The sequence below is a fragment of the Acipenser ruthenus genome, chromosome 12, assembly GCF_902713425.1.
Source record: "Acipenser ruthenus chromosome 12, fAciRut3.2 maternal haplotype, whole genome shotgun sequence".
NCBI classification, from domain to species: domain Eukaryota; kingdom Metazoa; phylum Chordata; class Actinopteri; order Acipenseriformes; family Acipenseridae; genus Acipenser; species Acipenser ruthenus.
In genome coordinates this window covers 16,364,118-16,383,441 of record NC_081200.1, presented here as the reverse complement: position 1 = coordinate 16,383,441, position 19,324 = coordinate 16,364,118, and the positions used below count along the sequence as shown (strand labels likewise).

Genomic DNA, 19,324 nt, shown 5'->3' with positions numbered 1-19,324 from the left:
AACAAGGAACACACCAGGCAGGTCCGAGATACTGTTGTGGAGAAGTTTAAAGCCGGATTTGGATACAAAAAGATTTCCCAAGCTTTAAACATCCCAAGGAGCACTGTGCAAGCGATAATATTGAAATGGAAGGAGTATCAGACCACTGCAAATCTACCAAGACCTGGCCGTCCCTCTAAACTTTCAGCTCATACAAGGAGAAGACTGATCAGAGATGCAGCCAAGAGGCCCATGATCACTCTGGATGAACTGCAGAGATCTACAGCTGAGGTGGGAGACTCTGTCCATAGGACAACAATCAGTCGTATACTGCACAAATCTGGCCTTTATGGAAGAGTGGCAAGAAGAAAGCCATTTCTTAAAGATATCCATAAAAAGTGTTGTTTACAGTTTGCCACAAGCCACCTGGGAGACACACCAAACATGTGGAAGAAGGTGCTCTGGTCAGATGAAACCAAAATCGAACTTTTTGGCAACAATGCAAAACGTTATGTTTGGCGTAAAAGCAACACAGCTCATCACCCTGAACACACCATCCCCACTGTCAAACATGGTGGTGGCAGCATCATGGTTTGGGCCTGCTTTTCTTCAGCAGGGACAGGGAAGATGGTTAAAATTGATGGGAAGATGGATGGAGCCAAATACAGGACCATTCTGGAAGAAAACCTGATGGAGTCTGCAAAAGACCTGAGACTGGGACGGAGATTTGTCTTCCAACAAGACAATGATCCAAAACATAAAGCAAAATCTACAATGGAATGGTTCACAAATAAACATATCCAGGTGTTAGAATGGCCAAGTCAAAGTCCAGACCTGAATCCAATCGAGAATCTGTGGAAAGAACTGAAAACTGCTGTTCACAAATGCTCTCCATCCAACCTCACTGAGCTCGAGCTGTTTTGCAAGGAGGAATGGGCAAAAATTTCAGTCTCTCGATGTGCAAAACTGATAGAGACATACCCCAAGCGACTTACAGCTGTAATCGCAGCAAAAGGTGGCGCTACAAAGTATTAACTTAAGGGGGCTGAATAATTTTGCACGCCCAATTTTTCAGTTTTTTATTTGTTAAAAAAGTTTGAAATATCCAATAAATTTCGTTCCACTTCATGATTGTGTCCCACTTGTTGTTGATTCTTCACAAAAAATTACAGTTTCATATCTTTATGTTTGAAGCCTGAAATGTGGCAAAAGGTCGCAAAGTTCAAGGGGGCTGAATACTTTCGCAAGGCACTGTATATTATATTATATTATATTCTTTCAGAAATGTATTGGCAAACACCAATTAATCCTTTATGACCTTGAGTACTAAATTCAATTATTTTTTTTCTTACGAAAAAACAAAACTCTAAAGGGTCAATCAGCAGGAGGTTTTTAGTGAGGTTCTAGCTTTAAATCTGGGACAACGTCATAGCCCCAGGAGTCAACTTAAGAAATGGCTGGGCCCTACCGAAAGTAGGCATGGTTGCATCACCGTGCAGTTGTGTACAAGCATGTGCTATTGATTAGAAACTTCTTAATTGTTTGCATCCCCGTGACCCCCATCCACTTCTGGTTTGGCCTGCCTATATCTGAATCCAACTATAGAGAAAGATCCAGCTAACCTTAGCTAACATCTGATACATGTGCCATTTCTCCTTCTATTACCATTTACAGGTCAGGAAAGTAATGCCAGAAGATTCCTTTTATTTCTCCATCCTGCGGAACCCAGTCACCATGATGGAATCCTCTTTCTCTTACTACAAATACATACCAGCTTTCTCAAAAGTCAGCACACTGGACCAATTTCTTCAAGATCCCTGGAGTCACTACAACGCTTCACTTCCCAATAACCACTATGCAAAGAACCTACTGATGTTCGACTTTGGGTTTAACAACAACGAAAAAGATGAGAGGCATCTCAACTTGTCCATCACCCTAATAGCGAAGAACTTCAATCTCATTTTGATTTCAGCGTATTTCGACGAGTCAATGATCCTGTTGAAGAACACGCTCTGCTGGTCCCTTGACGATGTGGTTTCCTTCAAACTCAACAGCAGAAACAACAAAACGAAACACCAGCTATCCCTGGAGACCATGGAGAAAATAAAAGAGTGGAACTCCCTTGACTGGAAGCTCTATCTGCATTTTAATAGGACATTTTGGAGGAAGATCGATGAGTCTATGGGGAGAGAGAAGATGCAGGATGAAGTCAAGAAGCTCAGGGACAGGAGGAACCAACTGATGAAGATCTGTCTCCAGGAAGGAGGGGCAGTGGATCCTTCCCAAGTAAAAGATACCTCCTTTAAGCCCTTTCAGTACGGAGCTGCTGAAATTCAGGGCTATAACCTCAATCCGCATCTGGGCGACCGAACCAAAACGTGGTGTCAGAGACTCATTACACCAGAGCTGCAGTACACTGCATCGCTGTATGACAAGCAGTTTCCAGACATGGTCTTGAAGGCCTCAGTTCAAAACAAGACAAAGCAAACACATTCCCAGACTTGGAAAGCAAGTAATGCAATGATGAGGCAAAGAAGGAATCTTAACCACCAAGGGGCTGAAAATCAGAACCTTAGACATAGTGTCTATAGGAAAAGAGGCTCAAAAAGAACTGCACAGACCAACCTTCCAAACATGACCTGAAATAAGTAGCGCTAAATATTTTTGGCAATACACCCATAGTGGCTTATAATGGGGCAGTGACAGTGACATAGCCAGGATATTGTTTCCGGGGGGGGGGGGGGGGGATTTTGCAGATGGGTAATCATTTATAAAAATGTTTCTGCAAGTAAAAATGAACAACGCTCTGAACTTGCAATGAACTCGAAATCGCCCTATTAAGAACCATGATGTTTCACCTCACAATCACATTTAGAACCATTACTATGTAGTTATCAAAAATTAATTTAACAGAAAGAATAACCTACCTTACCTGATGTTTAGATCCCCAAGTCCATCCTCTTGTTTTTCATTGCAAACCTGTCGAGTACTTATAGGTTTTACAAAAGCCATTTAAAACATGATTCACACAGGACTAAAAACCATATGACCTTTTCCAAAGGCCACAATAACCATTTCGTCCTTTGAGTGATATGCATTTCCATCTTCAAATGCACTGTTAAAAGCATTATGTTTTGTATTTTTGCCCGTCCCCAATTTGGTTATGCCCAGTCGTTGTGTTTTACTGCACTGGAGAATCTCTGGACAGACCGTACCAATTTTAATATTACATGAGGGTTTATTGTAAATGCTGGTATTGCTTTGAGGAGAATACCCCGGAAATGCTATCTCAATTCTAACAGAACACTGACATGGTCGATTTGCCCAGGATGCCTGATTTTGAAATTTTACAGATCCCGATGTCCTATAAAATAATCAGATGACCTCTGAGAAAATTATCTGGGATAAAAAGAAATGGACAGTTTGCACATTAAATTTTACCGATGTCTGTAAAAATTCTGAAACCTCCTGTTTATGTGATGATTTTTAGTCCCATACGTTGTTTATTGTTCTACCTATTTCATCACAGGTTTAAAGTTTTATGGTTTTAAAAAATATCAGAATGATAAGCTCTAGTGGGATGCCCAATACAATATTGTAGCTAATAGCTTCCTAAATGTTCTATGTTGTGATATTTCATTCACTATGTGGGGCTCAAATGTGCTGTTTCGAAAGAAAAACATATTATAGTGACATGTATTTTCATTTTAAAACATGACGTCTGGACCTATAGTAGGTTAAAGAAAGTTCTCAATTTGCTTGCGTGGTCTTCCAGGAAGTCTGTTACTGCTGTGCTTCCTAGGTCATTTGACATGAGCAGAATCTTCAGGGTCAATGCAGGTCAGTAATTAATGAAGCAGCTGGTTGGTTACTGACAGGAAAGAAGCAAATGAAGGGGTGGGGACAATTTCACTCTCCTGGAGAAATGGTCCAAGAAAGTTTAAGACTGAAAGCAAGGCTTGCAAATGGAGATTTCTTTAACCTCATGTAGTAACAAATTTAAAAATGAAAAATACACATGTTTCTTTCACAACTGCATTTTTGAGACCTTTATAGTGAATGGATGTGCAAGCTGGGAAAAATATATGTAATTATTTTGCTAGCTACAATTATTTTAATGATTAAGGGAAACAAAATGGAGGCCCTGTATTTAATGTCTTATACTCACTAAGGTATAATGTTTGTATCCCCACACAACAGAAAATAATTGCAGGCCACAGGGGTTATTGTTGCACTATAGCTCATATATGTCATCGAACTAAAGCAAAGAAGATTGAACTATGGAAGAATTCGATCAACAGACACCAACGAATGTTATATAAACAAAAGTGCCTGTCGATGAAGTCTCTACCATGTGGTAGTTGACCGCCATTGGGAGTTATGCATCCCAAGGTGAGGGGGCTAACAAAAGTTAAGGCTAACTACCACACAGTAAAGCATTCATTGAAAGGGCACTTTAGCTATTAGAAAATGATTTTTCTCATTATTTTCTTCAAAACAACATTTTTAAAACCTGGATTTATTTTGAACTTGCTGAGAAAAGTCTTAGAAAAAAAGGTTTGTTCAGAAAAAAACAAGGATCACAGACATAATGAGAGAAAAAATAACTTGTCAGAGTTGCTTATAAATTATCTGAACAGATGCTGAGCTCCAGTCCAGCTGACAGGCCTGGATTGGCTGATGTGGAAGTGGCAGGTAAAGGACTGGTTGCTTCCTTCATTGCATAGTATCAACTGACAGGCTTTGAGGCACAGCACTGATTGGATGATCCAGTGGATAATAAAATAATTGTGGACCAATTGTGTCTTTGTTTAGTATTTGCTGTACAATAAATGTGAATTAATCTTTCATTACTGCAAGCCAAAATGAAAAAGCTGGATTGATTTTAAATTTAATTCACAGCTGTTGCAGTGACTGAGCTGGAAGCCAATTGGTTGATGGATCATTTTCTAATACAGGAATACAGACTACCAGTGCAGTATATGAGATAATTCACCAAAGGCAGAATAAAGAACCAAGCAGTACATTGTACCATACATCAGCAGTGGGCAGATGGCTTGATTCAGTTGCTGTATATATCAATGTGGTTTATAACAGCTGTTAATATGTACCCTAAAACATTTTAAGGGCACTTTTCTGGTTTCACTATTGGAAGGTGAGGATTGCTTTGTCCTGATAATTCTACATGGGCCATAGGCAGACCATTGAGTCTGATAATGGACTTATAGAGTTCACAATAAAATTCCCTTTACTACACAGCCTGAGGTCTATTCCCACCATGTAATGGACCTGGAGCCATCTGATCAATGGAGTGTGAAAGTTCTGAGGAATACAAATGTATTTAAAACTGAACATGCTAGTTGGACACTGCAGCTTTGACAAGCTTGTATGGTACATACTGATTCTGTTATGTTATTTGCATTGTAACAGTGTAAATGGTCAACAAAACATGTAAAGCTGGGTGAATTTTTAAATAAATGTTTGTTTTTTTGCATAAAAACACATGGTCACTATTCTCTTTTCTTTAAAAATATTAATTTGTGGAAACCATGAAGAAACATATGAGAACACCTCATTCGGAATAAAGAAACAATACCATTATACCAGAAAATATTTCCTAGTTATTACCAAATCATATATACCTGTCCTTTCTATTTATTCCTACTCACTGTTAATTAATTCTTGCCTTCCACTTTACTAGATTATCTTACCTTTAAAACGTTCTTGTTTTTCTATATTCTACTCACATAGTAACCCTAGCAGCTCGTTTCACAGAACCTGATTATCTCTAATCTTGGCTTACCTTACCTAAATTAACATTGATTATTCAAAGATCAGCGATAATCAAGATCTTTGAAACCAGGCGTATATTATACAAGGTTAAAGAGCAGGGGCAGTGGTATTTTGCATATTTCCCTTACTATTTGATGGTGTTGTAATCAGTTTGAGTGGATGGAATTTGTCCCGGATTCCTAGACACAGTGCAATCTACAGTGTAGCGCCACAGACAAATCATGGCATCTGTTTAGAGCAAAGCCCCACCCCTGCCGCATCGTTTTGCAATGCAGTAGCCAATCTAAGACATAAAACTATACAGTTCCACTATCACGTGACTTTTTACACTCACATCACATGTTCCCCAACAGCCTGACACTGATCTGCTTTGGCGGCAGCAAACAATACACAATTCGTAGAACATTTCAATTTCGATGTTTTCTTTGTTTATGTGAAATGGCTGACTCTAAAAGTTGAAGTAACGGAAGGAATACCCTATACGACTAGGCCTTCTCCATGTGGATTAGGAAAAGTGTCAGTGATTCAACAAGTGAGGCATGGATGGGGTTGACATTTCCTAACCCTGCAGGAAAAAGCTCTGGCTGGTCCCCTCCATTCCAGCCTGGTGAGAATGTGGCTGGAATGTTGGAAACCAGCACCCTGACTGATTGTCCACTAAACACTTCTATTAAGAAATGAACTGACGGGTTCACCTGTAAGGCAGGTAATTGTGGTGATGAGGTGAGGAGTGTTCCTGGGTGCCTGAGCTCCAAGGCACTGCTCCCTGTATTAACAACCTTAAGTTTGCATTTTGTTTAACGATTTCTTTGTTGTAAATAAAAGTGCACAAATGTGCTGACATGACTTGGTTTTGCTTCTGTTTTCCTGTGTTTATCTGCTTAACCCACATCTTTTATAATTATACTGGCTGCTTTTAATGTGCAGAAACAGTAGGATTGTTTACAACGCCATTACGAAGGAAGTGCATAGAACCCAGATCAAGTACTGAATGGGCAGAAAGGTGGGTGAGATTTGATTTCATTTGTAGCGTGACAAGCATGCATTTGTGAGATGGGTGGTAAAGCATGTGCAGACCTGTTTTATACTTCTTATTTGGGCTGAATCTTTTTTGATGCTTGAAGTACAGTATGCAATAGAGCCCACTCAACAGGGAGCCCCTCTTGCTCACGGATCCCCTGTCCGTCTCACACCAGCTTTTGGACCTGCCAATACTCAGACCAGGAACCACACTCCAGTGAGCGTAGTCAAAACCAATAGGTGAACTGCAACAATGTATGGGACCAAGCAGCCAATGGGAAAATCAGAAGCCTGATTTCCTGACCAATTACCTCCTGCTGAGACGTCATCTCTTACACCACACCAACCAATTAGGGATGCAACTGAGTAAACATTTACTGTAGAAGACACAAAATAAAATAATGGGTGTTGCATTCCTCCATACTAATACTCAAAATTATAGAAACCCACACACCTACTTATAGCTATTATTCAGCCAATCACCATTCTACAACACCTGCCTCTCAATTACACAGTCAAGAAGGCACCAGTTACCCTATCATTAATAAGGGGCCTTTTTACTTAAAATACAAAAAAAAAAAAAATTACTCCGAAAAAAGATATAACCTAAAAACAAATGAAATGTGACATAAGAAACCAATTAGGGGCATACATTTGTAATCTTCTTAATCTCAGGGGTTGCATTAGTTAGACCACCTCTTGTAAAATGAAATCCTTGGCTGATGCTTTGGAATTCAGTTAACAAGAGTCACTTATGCATCCTCTGAGATTACGGGGTTCTACCTATATTTAGAAGGTGATACAGTTGGTGTCACTGTGAATTCTACTCTTAGGAACATGGTGCAGTGACTTCACTACTGGAGTGTGACATTAAGAGTTTCTGAGGGTACACAGACTGTTGTTATAAATCACATGTCAGAAATAAACCAATCACAGTGAAGTATTTGCCAAAATTCCAGTTAATCTCCTGTGTACAGATGTCATTTCATGCATAGAATACCAGACCTAATTCTAGTGTACAAAAATCAAAACAAAACAAAAAAACACGCTGTCAATGTTTTTACTCTCAACTTTACAGTTGTCAATGTTTTTACTCTCTTTTAAATTTAAATTTGTACTGGTGACCAAAAAGGGAATTTTTATTCAAACAAATACTGCAGACTGCTATTGTACAGTTTTTTTTTTTTGTATTCCTCACAGACTGCAGTAAAATGAGCACTTAACTGTGAGCTGTACTCAATTAGAATGCCACACAATTAATAACGAAGAATAAATGTTTCATTTTACAAGTATGGACTGGTTGAGGTGTATAGTGGAAAACTATTGTCTCTGAGGGGAATATAGTGTCTGACAGGGGATTATACTGCCAAAGACAAAGGCTGTGCGGCTATATTGTCCACCGAAGGACACAATATCAACACAAGGGGACAATAGTTTTCAACAAAATACACATATCCAGTCGATATATGTTTTACTAAACTTTGAAAGATGGCTCTATCTGCATTCGGTTTCAGGATGGCAGAGTAGAACTCGCCACAAGGCAGTTCAGGTCTTCAGGCTTGTATTTCTGGAGTCAATATTGCTGAAAGATGAATAAACGTTTCTAGCTTCTTTTTCATTTAGAATTTGTTGAAGCACATCTTCAGAAAGCTGAGGTAAATGCATTTCCACCTGTGGCAGGGCGGAGACCTGCCCCTGTAAATAATGTATATTTGGTGGGGTTTATAAAGAAAATAGTTTTGTTTGGTTTAAAAATACAATTTGTTAAAGTTTTGTAAAAACAAAGTGTGTGCTCGATATAGCAGGGCTGTGAGGATAGACTTCCCTCCCTGCCTAATTGAAGTTGAATGTGCAGCAGGTGCCCAGGTGTTAATCTGCATTGTTCCTCACTATCTTGTAAAGTGCTGTGTGATGGTGGTCCACTATGAAAGACGCTACATAAAATAAATATGGATTGATTGATTGATTAATTGAATAATTGATTATCAATTAACTCTGACCACCTGGCTTTAAAAAGGATCTGAAAAAGACAGTTCCTCTTTTGTTTGTTACTGTTCTTGTGTACCAGCATGAGGATTCATGACTGTGCAGATAGCCAGGCAGAGTGAACCAGATGGACCAACCAAGAATAGGCACGTGTATACCGAGGTTCTGTCTGTGTTTATGGTAGGGATACCCTTCTTTGTGATGTGAAAGGTGAGCACATCAGTCCAGAGTCAGAGCAGCTGCTATGAGAATGTGTACTTTTGCTATGGAACAATTAAATAATAAGTGCTATAGTGTAAACTGTATACTGTCACATGATGGTGTTTTAACAAATCAAAAGAGTGATCTTAAAACCAAGCGACTCTGTATAATGAATTGTATATGTCTAAGGGAGAAATTATAAAATGTGTTTTACTGATATCATACAGTTTAAATTGTTTTGTTTCTTAGAATAAAAAGTAAACTATATATGTTTTAAAATATATTTTTATTTTGTTTAAATTCTACTGTGTTGTTAAGGCAGTTGAAAGGATGCACAAGTGACATCACTTGTGTTGCCATGACATCACAAATGGGCCCATTGTTGATGGGTCACTGATCTGGTGATGTAATCAAGTGTATAAAGGAAGGTTCAGGCTGCTTTTCTAGCAGTGTTGGTTCAAACATCGACAAGGCAGACATGCAAAAAGTATTGTGTTGTATTAAAAAAGAGCCCTGGAGTTTAGTCTCCATGGAAAGAACAAGGAAAACAAGTAATCAAAAGACATGTTGTAGACAGATCAGAAGAAAAAGAGAAAGGGGTGAGAGAGAGACGAGAGGAGGGAGGAGTGGTGGAGGAAGAGCGAGGACCTGGAGAGGGAAAAAGAAAGATTGGAAGGGAGATAGAGCAATAAAGAATGGAGAGGGAGGAATGAAAGAAGGAAGATGGAGTGAGGAAAAAACTGGAAAGAGAGAGGCTGGAACAGAGGGAGAAGTGGAGGAAGAGAGAGGTATGGAGAGAGCAGTTGAGGGAGAGAAAGGGGAGGAGGGGGGTCTAAATAAAGACAAAAGGAGGATGGGAGTGGGAATGGAAGAGGAGGGAGAGAAGGTGGAGGAGGAAGGAAAGGGGGTGATTGAAAAGGAGGGAGAAATGAAGGAAGAGAATAGGAAAGAGGGAGAAGAGGAGAGAAAAGTTAAAATGGAAGATGGACTGGGGAGAGAGATTGGTGAAGAGGGAGGAATTGAGGAAGAAGGAGTGGAGGGAGAAAGGGGGAATAAGGAAAGAAAGGAGGGAAGGATGAGAATGGAGGAAGAGAAGGGAGAGCAGGGAGGAATGGAGGAAGTGGTGGCAGGAAAAGGAGGAACTGGAAAGGAGGGAGAAGTGGAGAAAGATGTAGGAATTGAAGGAGAAAAGGGGGAGGAGGCAGGAGTACAACGAGAAGAGAAGGGAGGAGTGGAGGAAGGGAAGCTGAGAGAGAAGGGTATGGCTGGAGGTGTTGAGGGAGGAGTTGTGGAAGAGGAGAGAGAGAAGGGGGAGGAGGGAGGAGAGGATGGAAAAGTTGAGGAGGAAGGACTGGAGGAAGAAGGGGAAAAGATAGGTGTGGAGGGAAAGGAGGAAGATAAGGGGAAAGATGCAAGTGTGGATGAAGGAAGAGTAGAAAGGAAGGGAAAGGAGGAGGGAGAGAATGGAGGAAAGGAGAAAAGAGTTGATGAAGGAGAAGAGGAGGGAGAGATAGGAATGGAGGAAGAGGAGGAGAAAGGAAATGAAAGAACAGTTGAGGCAGGACTGGAAAAAGAGGAGGGCAAGGGGGAGAAGGGAAGAGTTGAGGAGGGAGGAGTGGAGAAAAAAGAGAAGAGAGAGTGGAGCTTGGCAGGAGGAGTAGAGGAAGAGAAATGGAGGGAAGGAGAAGAGGAGGGTGAGATGGGAATGGAAGAAGGAGAGCAGGGAGATGAGGGAGGAGTTGAGGAGGGAAAAGTGGAGAGAGAAAAAGGAAAGGAGGAAATAGAAGTGGAGGAAGACATGGGAATAGAAGGAGATAAGGGAGAGGAGGAAGGAGTTGCTGGACAAATAAATGAAGGGAAGGGGGAGGAGGGAGGAATGGAAGGAAGAGAGGAGGGAGGAGTGGAGGAAGGGGAGGTGGGAGAGAAGGATATGGCTGGAGGTGTTGAAGAGGGAGTTGTAGAAGAGGAGAGAGATAAGGGGCAGGACAGAGGAGAGGAGGGAGAGAAAGAGGTTGAGGAAGGAGTTGAAGGAGTGGAGGAAGGAAAGTGGAAGAAGAGAGGAGAGGAGGGAGGAAAGGAGAGCAGAGTTGAGGAGAGAGGAGTGAAAGGAGAAGAGGAGGGAGAGATTGCAATGGAGGAAGAGAAGGGAGGAAAGGAGAGAACAGTTGAGGCAGGAGTGGAGGATGATGAGGGGGAAGAGGAGATGAGGAGAGTTGAGGAGGGAAGAGTAGAGAAAGATAAGGGGGAGAAGGGTTTGGCAAGAGGAGTAGAGCAAGAGGAAGATGTGGAGGGAGAAGAGGAAGGAAAGATAGGCATGGAGGGAAAAGAGGAAGAGAAGGGAGGAAATGAAAGAACAGTTGAGGTAGGACTGGAAAAAGAGGAGGGCAAGGGGGAGAAGGGAAGAGTTGAGGAGGGAGGAGTGGTGAAAAAAGAGAAGAGAGAGTGGAGCTTGGCAGGAGGAGTAGAGGAAGAGAAATGGAGGGAAGGAGAAGAGGAGGGTGAGATGGGAATGGAAGAAGGAGAGCAGGGAGAGGAGGGAGGGGTTGAGGAGGAAAAAGTGGAGAGAGAAAAAGGAAAGGAGAGAGAAGTGGAGGAAGACATGGGAATAGAAGAAGGAGAGCAGGGAGGAGTTGCTGGACAAATAGATGAAGGGAAGGGGGAGGAGGGTGGAGTGGAAGGAAGAAAGGAGGGAGTGGAAGAAGGGAAGTTGGGAGAGAAGGGTATGGCTGGAGGTGTTGAAGAGGGAGGAGTTGTGGAAGAGGAGAGAGAGAAGGGGGAGGAAGAGAAGGAGGTGGAGGAAGGAGTTGAAGGAGTGGAGGTAGGAAAGAGGAAGAATACAGGAGAGGGGGGAGGAAAAGAGAGCAGAGTTGAGGAGAGAGGAGTGGAGGGAGAGATAGCAATGGAGGAAGAGGAGGAGGAGGAGGGAGGAAACAAAAGAACAGTTGAGGCAGGAGTGGAGGAAGATGAGGAGGAGGAGATGAGGGGAGTGGAGGAGGGAGGAGTAGAGAAAGGTAAGGGAGAGAAGAGTTTGGCAAAAGGAGTAGAGGAAGAGAAAGGGGAGGAGGGAGAAGAGAAGGGTATGGAGGGAGGAGAGATGGAAGGAGCAGTGGAGGATAAAAATAAAAGAGGAAAGGTAGAGCAGGGAAAGGAGGGGGGAGCAGATGAGAAACAGGAAGTGCCTGAAAAAAAGGGGAAACGAAGAAGGAGAAGGACGAGAAAGAGGAGGCCTCAGACCGAGGAGGCCTCAGTTACAAATCAGCCAACAACTGAAAGACTGCTGGCCCCATTCATTGCTCCATTACCACAGAGAATAAGGCATGCCAGGGGGAGGGACACTGAGAGAACATGGTTTCTCCCTCCCACTTCAGACAGCCTTCCCAGTTCTACTCTTTGGATCAAGGAGACTGTCCTGAGCGAGTGGGAACCAGAAGAGAACCACCCTTGCCCTGAACCCCCAGAGTCCCTCCCCCAGAAGAGGCGGCAGAGGAGAGGGAGGGGCAAGAGGGGCTCGGCAAAGAGGACTGACTCGTGTCCCTCAGAGAGTAAGATAACACCCCCTGATGCACCCAGCAGCATCCCCTCTGGACCTCTTGTCTCCCAGCCTCAAATGACAAGGCCAAGGCAGAGGAGGGGGGAGAGACAGACAGACCCGCAAAGACAGAGGCCCTATCTTAAATATAGGGAGGTGGAGCTGGACCCACTAGAAGAGGGACATCATGCTCCCCCTGAAGTGCACCCTGTAAACCAACCCTGGGCCAGACTGTGGGAGAGAGGGAACCGGGGCCAAGGGGCCACAGATGAAGCAGAGAATCGTCTTTCCAAAAAACTATGGACCCTAATGGGTTATGGCCAAAATACTAATTAAAAGATATACTTAATTGACCAAATAAATAAATAAATAAATAAATAGATAGATAGATAGATAAATAAATAAATAAATATTTAAATAAACAAAAAATGTAGTTTGTGATTATTTTTATTTACTGTGAAATAGTATGTTATGGTAAGAGTGCTTGAACAGAGTATTATGTTCCGCTGAAAGAAAGAGTTCTGTTTTCATAGAATTCAATAACTGACAAGTACAGGAAACACATCTTTCTGTATGTAAAAGTTTGCTGCTTTGTTGTGTCCATGCTGTGTGGCTGGTTTGTTTAGGATCCACCAGCATTCTTGTCCAGGCTGATTATTTAGATGTTAGACAAGGAGATAACAGGTGTACAACAATGGTAGCTCTTTATTGAACAATAACATCAGAAGAGTTAACAAAAATTAAAGGTGACCTCTTTAACAAGACAAATATCCTTACACACAGAGTACCATGACTGATATTTATAATTATATGATATGTAAAATCTCTCTGCCTTTCTCTTTCAGCGGGATTTCAAATCCTGTAATTCTTTGAGAACAGGACATGGTGCAGTTTTGATAATTTGATGTATTTGCTTGCGATTGTAAGTCGCCCTGGATAAGGGCGTCTGCTAAGAAATAAATAATAATAATAATAATAATTGATAAACAAACATCACAAAGGTCCCCATTGATTCACAGAACAACCTGAATGTGTGACAGATTGACTGACTTGGTTGAAGGCAGGCTCAGAGCGGAAGCAGCACATCACTTATTATCATGGTTTTTACAACAGATCAGAACGATACTGACCCCCTAACGTGATGTTTAGTGGGTGTTGTGTTGCGGTTAACCACCCAGAAGTGTGTATATTTCATGGGAACCATACGGCCTGAAGTTGCTTATACCGCTTATAAAACGGCTATTTCAAAGTCATGTGTTCGACAATAAATAATGAAAACACTTTTTAAATAAAAAAATACACTTTTATTATGTGTACATCTACAGTGTTATATAGTCCCAAAGGACAAAACATTTAATTAGTATTCAATAATTTGTTTTAAGTTTTACTTAACATTTCCATTTATTGTGACTTTCCATTGAAAGCGGCATCACATAAGTAGAAGACAAAGTACTTCAAGCTGATTAAGTGTTTCTTCTGGGTGGAGTTTCAAATGAAACTAAGGAAGGAAGTGGTTCAGCAGCAATGGAGGCTGGAGTCAGATTAGAGGGGAGTTTGAGTATAAAATTGAACTTTGTTGTTTTCTGTTTTGCAGTGTTGGAGTCCAGTACCTTAGCAAACTGCTTTCAGATTGATGTTCGGTTACAGACATTATTTCCCTTGATGCCAGCCTGGCTTCTGAAAGTAGGTGCACCGCTGCACTTCTCAAGCAGCGTTGCGAGACAGTGGCTTTGTTGCTTATTTTAGACATCAATTTGCCAAGGAAATGTATTCATATCGGTTCACGGGGATACCAGTACGGTCTAGTGCTCAGGATTTGCTGAGAAGCTCTGAGTGAGTGTACAAAGTACTTGACCTGAAGATAAGCAGGACCTGTAAAAAAAAAAAAAAAAAAAAAAAAAGGAATTAATTGAAACTGCTTGGTCCCAGGTCATTCACAGCTGTTCATGGTTTGTCAAAATGTAAAACTACACAATTTTAATGTTTTCTGCAAAATAATCATTTTAATTGTGGGATGAGGTCCCTGTGAAAAGTGACAGACGTGGCACTGGCTTTTCAAACACATTCAAGTCAGTTGATTGAAAAAAGCCTGCCACTCTTTCCCTTGCTGGAAAGTTTCCCCTGTGAGCTGTGGTTTGCCAACATAGTCTGGCAAACTGAATGATCTACGATTTACATAATTCTACTGTGGACTCTTATCTTTCAGCACTAACTACCATATGGAGGATACTACTGTATGGTAACTAATTAAATAAATGCAGTATCTAAAGGTCTGTACACACATGAGCAGAGTGGTGGTGAAGGGACTATGCGTAGTGCTCAGTTCCGCCTCCATTTTTTTCCGGCTTCTCTCGGCCTCTCTCGGCCATTGAAAGCTTTTCTCTGCTTTTTCCAGAGGAAAACCGACTAGGGACCTGTGATTTGACTCCTTTTTGATGATGTCGGACAGGGTCCGACGTTGGACCGCAAATGGTTAAATGTGTTGTAGATGTGTGTCCACCAGATTTAAATGTATTATGTATTTATTCTTAGTTTACTGATATTTACAAAAGAATGATCAAGACTGCAAGATTATGGGCAGCTCTTATTCTGCTGGTTGTTTTCATTTTTTCCATGAACCTGATGATCAAAGGATTCATGAAAATAAGGTATATAGAATGGCTCTTCAAATATTTAACAGGTGATATCAGTATAATGGACGAAAATGATCGGAAAAAAAAATAAAATGAAATATAAACTGTTTTAAAGCCTGGATGGAAGTGTTATTGGTCCTAGGTGTAGAACGACTATTGCTAATTGTCAGACTTGTCATCGAGTTCTCAAACCTCGAGTCCGAGTCCGTTTCCAAGTCCCTCGTGTTGAGTCCGAGCCCGAGTCCGAGTCAATTCACTATCATTTGAGTCAGAGTCCGAGTCACGAGTCCTTGACGAGTCTCAAGTCGGAGTCCAAGTCCGAGTCCGAGTCCTTGAACAAACTCAAATACATTTTCATTAAACTAGTGACCCGTGTAATGTCAAAAAATGGTATGCTGTCAGATGTTGGTACAGGTGCAATCAATTGCGATTTGATGGGTGTTTTCCTATTGTCAAAAAGAGGTACATTTTACATTAATAATACATATTTTTTTGCAAACTTAAACTGGACAACCAATTTCTCTAAAAAGAAAAACAAGTCACGAGAAGTCCACCGCAAAGTTGCACAAATAAAAAAAAAGACCCACTGTATTACATATGATAAATATTTGCATACTATTTTCATAATTGTGGAAAAATATGATAAATTACATTAAAAAATATATAAAAGACAGAAAACAGCATAATGTACCAGATTTGAATGGGCGCTTTCCTGCTTTCTAAGCAGAAGTTGTTTAGGCCTACCCTAAGGAATAAATTGTCGTGCCTTTCAGTTAAGGGGACTCTGTTCCTTTTACACAGTGCCCTCACAGGTCGAGAGGGAGATCTAACACAAAGAATCATTTGATCTCTGTCATATGAAAGTTTTAAAAATATTTAGGCATGTGTTTTATAACAGTGCTTTTGTATTCAATATGTACAGTACTCTGAGGTGTGTCTCACATGAAAAGCGCTTTATAAGTTTGTTGTTGTTGCAATAAAATATCAAATATACATGTTTTAAACTTTCACCTACACTATAGTTTTTGGCTGCCTCCCAGTACAATTCAGATGTATAATATATACTGTGTACTGGTGTTTCCATACATGCAACACAAGCTGAATCATCTTTGAAGAATAGAAAAAAAAGTTATCTTCCAAGTGTAGTTTGTACTCCAGTTAATGAATAATAGCTGAAAAAAGGATAACCTACTTACAAGAAATAAGAATAACCTACTTACAAGTATACAATAAATGTGTGTAAACAAGAGGGGCGTGCCATAGTGCAATGAACATAATGTACGGCTTTCAAACTTTTCAGTTTTTAGTCAATTGCGCAGCTTTTTAGCAGTAGAAGGCGATGTACTCTCCCTTTTAGCCGTACCATGTTTAAGCTGTGCACTTCCAATAGCGTGAGGAATTTTTACCTTGACAAGTAGCAGACTTTGTGACTCGGACTCGAGTCACGGCCGCAAAAGACTCGGACTCAAACTTTCGGGCTCTGTGACTTGAGATATTAACAACGAGTCATTTTTTTATGTTCTGTTACACAAGTAATATTATAATTACTAGGAAAGTGTGCACAATAAAAACCCACCCAACAATACATTATCCAATCACTGGTTAGCCCAGTTGTCTTTGCAGCCAATCATAGTACGCAAGTTAAGTTGTAGCATAAACACCCTCCACACAAATCCAACCCAGATCAAGTTTTTTTTTCTCTCTTTTGCATAAGGAATATATAATGTCACCATGATAAACAAGCAAGTAATTATTTGGCTTTTAACAAGCATTTCTCTTTACTACTTTAACCGTGTTCTAAGTTTTTTAAGCACTAGTGTAACAGGGTTTTCAAAATAAACTACTGACTGTTTATTTAAAAATATTACTATTTTCGGGTATTGTCATTCGGTACATTTGTTGTCCTATTATCGCACTGTAAGATATAATACAGAAAAGCTATACATAGTACATAATAGCTATACACATGCAACAAAAAAGTGTATTCCTTTTATCATATCATAAAATATGTAGGCCTACCCATAGATACATTTTGGGAGTTCATGTATAGAGTTTCTTATAAGTTACGATGCTGACCAATGTCTGTGAGTAGTACTGTTGTGTAAAAATGTAGCTTAAAATGAACAGTTGCATTCAAGAAATTTAAAACAAGAACATCAAAAAACAACAATAAAAATACACTTAAGGTTTGTGTGTTGGTGTGACAGGCTGACCAAGGTAAGGAGACTCAGAGTCAGGATGTGCAGGGAAAATAAGACTTTTAATTAAACAAAATACACAAAACAAAAGGCACAATGGCCAACCAAAAAGACAAACACAAAACAGGCTTTAAACAAACCCTCCCTCACTCACTCACTCACTCACTCACTCACTCACTCACTCACTCACTCACTCACTCACTCACTCACTCACTCACTCACTCACTCACTCACTCACTCACTCACTCACTCACTCACTCACTCACAGGTCTTCTCACTGTCACAAACACTCACCAACTAACATACCCAACCACTCCCTTTTATACAGGTGCCTGGGCTAATTGGGCAATTCGCACCTCATTAGCCCAGGCACATTCCACACATTCCTCACACAAACTCACTCACTGAACCACACCCCAAACTCACTCATATCCACTCTAAACAATACAAAAAACACAAAACCACCACAAAATAGGCTGCACCCCATCAGAGTTGGACACGCGACACAACAAATACAGTGAAAATAATTTTAATAAAGAGCTGTAAATGCAGCAAAAAAAGAAGTGAACAGTTTACCGTATCAAGCTAAAAAAAAGTTTTCTTTGTGAACTCCAATAAACCAACGTTCGCCAGTCAAGTTGTAGAGTGCCTAAATAATGTTTTGATTAAACACTAACAGATTTATTTTGTCTATTGCTTCTTCTTAGCAGCCACAACTGTTCCAGGTAAAATAGATTCGGTTACAATATATACCGTCAGGAGTTTCAGCATGATTTAATTCTGAAGCAGGTTCCCTAGTTAGAGAACGAGCTGACAATATCTCAGCCAAAGAAGCATGCTTGGTAATTTAAGACATTACCATGATGAAAAACACTATGTAGCTGAGTTTTGGAATAAAGCAGGGTCTGCTGTTGCAGGGAAAACTACGTTTATTTCACAAACTGACCATTTTAAGGTGAAAGCAGAATGCATAGAAATAATTGGGGCATTATTTTGGAAAAGTGCTGCTGAGAAAAAAAAAAAAAAAACATTTGGGGAATTAAAAATGAAGTGCACTGCAGCTTACTTGATTGCAGTAAAAAAAACAAACACATTCACTAAATTTAGCTCTCAGATTGTGTTCACGGGGCGCTTGCAAGGACTGAAGGGCTTTTTTTAGGGGTTGTTAGGAGACGGGACAGATAGGATAGGACAGACCCTCACTCTCGGAGTGTCTGGAAGACTCGGTCTACCCATGAGGGAACAGGCGTTCTCGAGTATGGGTGGAGAACTGGAAAACACACAGGATAGGGAAGAGTCCCCTCTGCTCGGCATTGGGGACAGAAAGGCTCTTGAGTACGTTTGGAGAACCTGGAAAAGAAAAGGGTAGTCAGGTGCCTGTCACCAGGAGTCACCCACATGGTCGAGGTGAAGCTCGGCTTCTAAGGTCGGGTACGGAGAGGTACCCGCAGGGACCTGGGGAAGGGAAATGTTTAGAAGGCCAGAGCAAGGTGAAGAACCGAGCCCAGGCAGAGTAGGAGTAGGATAGAGCCAACAGGTGAGGCAAAGCACATAAGTTGCTAAAGAACAGTTGTGGCCAGGGGTCCCCTCTGACTGCGGGAGAACCTGAGGTGCATCGGCAGAGGGCGTTGAGTCCAGCCCCGAGGCCCCCCAGAGGGAACCCTGTGCAATGCAATGCAGCATAGAAAGGGAAGTGGAGGAGGAGGGAGGAGGAAAAACAAACGCAAGACAAAGACAGGAAGTTGTGCTCGTGCATATATATAGAATAGGGAGTGATTGACAGACGGGACAGCGAAGAGGGGAGCCCCGGCCCGCCCCACTCTGGCACGGAGGCTGACGTAGCATGCAGGGCGCGAGACTATTGGAGAGCTGGCTAAGAGAGAGAGAGCTGCGAGGCGGAATGGGGGGAGCCGCGCCGACCCGGAACTATGCTGACTGGTTTCTGCGGCAGCGCTCGGCTGGAGCTGGAAGTAAACAGAGAGAGA

The 19,324-nt window shown here is 41.3% G+C and overlaps 2 protein-coding genes across 3 annotated transcripts in view; both read left to right on the top strand.

Annotated features, from left to right (window-relative positions):
• The window catches only part of LOC117417481 (galactose-3-O-sulfotransferase 3-like), a 115,340-nt gene extending 112,609 nt beyond the window's left edge, over window positions 1-2,731 (top strand). For both annotated transcript variants that reach the window (XM_059034612.1, XM_034029653.3), the window contains exon 4: window positions 1,654-2,731. In XM_059034612.1, the coding sequence (XP_058890595.1) occupies window positions 1,654-2,622 (969 nt within the window). In that variant the 3' untranslated portion in view covers window positions 2,623-2,731. The remainder of the gene's footprint in view (window positions 1-1,653) is intronic.
• Window positions 2,732-9,832: 7,101 nt separating this feature from the next.
• Window positions 9,833-13,373, top strand: LOC131740026 (uncharacterized). The gene is made up of 3 exons (XM_059034211.1): window positions 9,833-11,926; window positions 12,380-12,521; window positions 13,354-13,373. Exons 1-3 carry the CDS (start codon window positions 9,833-9,835, stop codon window positions 13,371-13,373), a joined length of 2,256 nt encoding a protein of 751 aa, XP_058890194.1.
• Window positions 13,374-19,324: the final 5,951 nt, after the last annotated feature.